Raw genomic sequence first — 3,865 nt, 5'->3', positions numbered from 1 at the left:
AAAATAAAAAACTTGTATTTTTTTTTAAATGTAGTTAACCATTTTCTTTTTAAATAAAGGTTCTCATTAGATGACTTTGTTTACTTTTGGGCTAAGTCGGGTCTACTAATGGATATGCCGGTCGCTTCCCAGTTCCGGATTTGGTCATGACACTCCTAAGGAAGTTCAAACCATTCAGGTCAGAGAAAGTAAAAAGGAATTCTTTGTAATTAAATCTCCTCCTTGAAGTAGTTGTGGAGGAGCTCAAGCCGGTGCAACGTTAGTCCAACAGATTTACTAATGCATTTGAGCAGGAACTAGAGCAGTAAACAAGATTGACTGCCCTGATTGCAGACTGAGCCCTAGAATGATGAGAGCAGCACCGCTCGGGGTCTTCAAACCAATGAAGCAGGATCTGAACGCCCCTACCCAAGCTACATCTAAAGGGATATTGATACTAGGAAACCTAGAGAACCTTTAACAGGAAGTCAGCTTACGTACCTTTCGAGTCAGGGGAACGGTTCCCCTAGGAGAAAATCTCTTCCTTGTTTGGATCCTCGAAGACAGCAACAATCACAACTTTGTGCCTTTGCTTCTTCGAAAGAAACACAAAGTGAAAAGGTTTACAAGACTCCGAGCCATTGTATTCTTACTGAGAATCGGTGCAGTTTGCCCAGTAAGAATTTTAGGGATGATGAAATCAGTCTCACACTGGGCGAGAACTATATTAGACTGCATCATTTTTATCAGGGCATGTTCTTTGAGATATGAGAACATTTCTCATCCTACTATAATGCCATTTGAAAGCAATCTGAAACTTATGAGTCGAGAGTGAATTCTCGACTATGGAGTTCATTTGCATTGACAAATGGCTTATAGAAAAGAGATATTATCTGCACATGCTTCTCTTTATTTACCCGACATAACATGTAAAATTAGACTCCAGACAAATGTCACATGAAACTCCACCTAATCAAAGATGAAGATATAAATTACAGTAAAACTTTATATACTTTTACACTCCACATTTACATGATTTTGTTCAGTTCTATTCTCTGTTTTTTTTTTTTAATCAAGTATATGGGCATGGGCAGGACATAAAAATCCTTTGCGCCGCTATTTATTTAGATAAGAAAGACCAGTAGAAGTGTTCTTACAGATAAAATTGAGACCATGACAGTTCCTACTTTCATTTGGAAAGTCATTTCTCCTTGGAGATTCTTGAAACCATGTCTTCAGATCTCTGGGTAGGTGAGAGAGAGAGAGAGAAAGAGAGAGAGAGAGAGAGAAGACCTAAAAGTCAGTGTAAGCAGTATCAAAACTAATATTAAAAGGCACGAGTTTCTCGATAAGTACGGTCCTCATACTTGCATAAACATAAAATGTGAAAAATGCTGCCCCGGGGGGGGGGGGGGGGGTAAGAACTTTCTGATGTTTAGTTACAACTTGCAGTAGAAGTATCAAAGCGAACCCGAAAAAGAGAGAGAAGCAAAATAGTAATAATCCATATGGATCTATCAAGCTCAGCCAGTGTGAAGATTTGATTTCTCTATATCCTGTAATTAGCAGGATATATTTTAACACTTCAACTAGTTGAGACTGGTTTTCTTGTAAAATATATCCAATCACAAGAGTTTAGGATTCTTTTGTTTTTTTTTCCTGGTCCAGAAAGACTAAATGGAGGGGAACATAATGCCGATAACCTCAGCAGATAAGCACCAATCGTAAAGATACATTTAACAAAGATGTCTGGTATCAGATAAGGAATAAATGAAAGAACATGATGCCTTACGGTTTCTGAAAGAATCCTAAAACATGGAAATCATATTCAGATATAGCTTCCGCTGCATCATTTGACGATGATTGCGCCATACATATAAGCAAAAACACAGCGCAGTATGCTCGCCAAAAATTGAATCCAACACTTATTTTAAGAAATTAATTGACAATGGATGAATATCATAGGGGAGAAAAATGCTCATCTACCTGCTCTGTATAAGGGAGGTACTTCCCATCAAATGTCACAACAACACGTTCCTTTCCATCCACACCTTTGACTTTGTCCACCGAGCAGTAGAAATCAATGGCTGACATTCTGCGGCACCATACGCATAAATTGACATCAATTGTGTGTTGCTAAGAGCATCAGAGAAGTAGTTCTCCACTTGGTGTTCTTGTTTACAAAAAATGGATAAGAAAGCAACCGCAAGTACCAATTGAAGAATATACTAAATTATACGATGGGCTTGGATTCAAGTTTTCATTCCTCCAAGCAGATACAGAAGAAAGGGTAAGATGTCGAAGGAACGAATAGGAAGGAGTAAAATCCGAGCAGGTGCCAAAGGATTCATAGAAAACTTAAATTATGACGATGGGTTGAGCATGCACATCTATGAGTGCACACAGGTAGAACAAGCCACTCTCCAATAGCATACTGCTCTCGAGTTTGTATTCAGTAAAGCTTAATTACCTAAACATAAGTTCCTAACATCACCACTACATGGGTGTTTTATAAGTCCAATTTCTAAGCATCACCATTATGGAGAGCAAACAGTAAAGACATCATGCGGAAATGCAGACCATATCAACGAGTAGTGTAGGAACAAAAAAAAAAAAAAGTTCAATAGATGTATTAAGTTGAACTTACATGCCATCACCAAATTCTTCATTGATGATTTCCTTGATGCTCTCACCAAAATGCATTACTGCTTCATTCAGCCTACCAATCCCAAAGTCAGTAGACAGCTTAAACTATAACGAAGTACGATCCAAAGCAGTCCATATGCTTCCCATTGCAACCATTTTTCTGGCGATTCCATTTCATTGCCAATCTATTCCACCGGACCAAGCGTGCATTATCAGATGGCAGTTAACACTATAACTGACGAATTAAAAATCCGAACTTTGCAGCCCATTAGTGTTAACACAAGAAGGAGAACACTCTCTAAACCAATAAACGGTACATTCCCCACATGTGAATTTCAGAATTCCACGTCATTTCCTTAATCAGAGCTACGAACCCAGCAGAGGAAGAATCTCAAAGAACATCCTTAACATCCTCGACACACCATCTAAATACAGCAGTCAATTTCACAGTAAGGCCAACTGAATTTCCAATTAATGGCAAAAGGGAGGGGAAGAAGAGCTAAAAGGGACCTGTAAACGGTGGGTTCCTGAATCAGGTCGGGGTCGTAGCTGCGCATAGTCGGCTTCATCATCTCGTGGACAAGATCATCGGGCAGTTCGGGTAGGGCAGCCCGGAGCTTGGGGGCGGTGTCGGGCTTCAGCTGGGCCTGACGCCGGAGGAGCTGAGCGACGTAGACGTTGGTCAGGCCAGTCTTCTCTGCTATCTGGTTGTACGACAGCCCCGACTTGAGCTTCACTTGATGCAGCCGGCCCACCACTAATCCTTTCAGCGCCCTGATGCCCTTCTCCATCTCTCTGCTGCCTATCTCAGTTCTGAACTTCAGTCCCGATGATGATAGCGATGAAGATGAAAAGCTCAAAAGCATGAGGAGGCCGAGTTCAGCTAAAAGCACAGAGCAGAAATTAGAGAAATTCAAAATTTTTTATTTTTTTGGGTAAGTAAAAACTTTATATTTTTCGATGATGAGGTTTACTCACCACAACAAAATTAATCTTTTCTTTTCTTAAATGTGCGCCCTGATTCCGGCTCAAAGACCCGACTAATCAGTTCGGCCGAGTCGATCAACTAAACAAATATCATACCACTTGAATCGAATCATATTTGTTAAAAAAAAATTATATGGACAAAATTACAGACAATTAGTATTTTATTTTAAATCTTCACTTAAACAAAATATGTCTTTATATATATATATATTGGATGAGATCTAATATATGGTGTTATCTATCTCCAAACCTT

General features: G+C 39.4%; 1 protein-coding gene across 1 annotated transcript; it reads right to left on the bottom strand.

Moving 5' to 3' along the window:
• Positions 1-887: 887 nt before the first annotated feature.
• LOC116209379 (cyanate hydratase) lies at positions 888-3,535 on the bottom strand. Its single transcript, XM_031543004.1, has 4 exons — positions 3,136-3,535; positions 2,627-2,698; positions 1,966-2,074; positions 888-1,222 (listed from the first exon to the last, which is right to left on the bottom strand). The coding sequence occupies exons 1-4, from the start codon at positions 3,489-3,491 to the stop codon at positions 1,181-1,183; spliced, it is 579 nt and encodes a 192-aa protein (XP_031398864.1). The 5' UTR covers positions 3,492-3,535; the 3' UTR covers positions 888-1,180.
• Between the last annotated feature and the right edge of the window lie 330 nt (positions 3,536-3,865).

This window comes from Punica granatum, chromosome 5, assembly GCF_007655135.1.
Source record: "Punica granatum isolate Tunisia-2019 chromosome 5, ASM765513v2, whole genome shotgun sequence".
NCBI lineage: Eukaryota > Viridiplantae > Streptophyta > Magnoliopsida > Myrtales > Lythraceae > Punica > Punica granatum.
The sequence above is the reverse complement of the archived record's forward strand: the minus strand, read 5'-3'. Positions and strand labels throughout refer to the sequence as shown.

Excerpts from the sequence above, each read along its gene's own strand:
- LOC116209379 (XM_031543004.1), bottom strand. The coding sequence starts at position 3,491 with ATGCTTTTGAGCTTTTCATCTTCATCGCTATCATCATCGGGACTGAAG. Across the intron at positions 2,699-3,135 it reads CAGGAACCCACCGTTTACAG|GCTGAATGAAGCAGTAATGC; the intron begins GTCCCTTTTAGC and ends TGGGATTGGTAG. Across the intron at positions 2,075-2,626 it reads GAAGAATTTGGTGATGGCAT|AATGTCAGCCATTGATTTCT; the intron begins GTAAGTTCAACT and ends ATGGTGCCGCAG.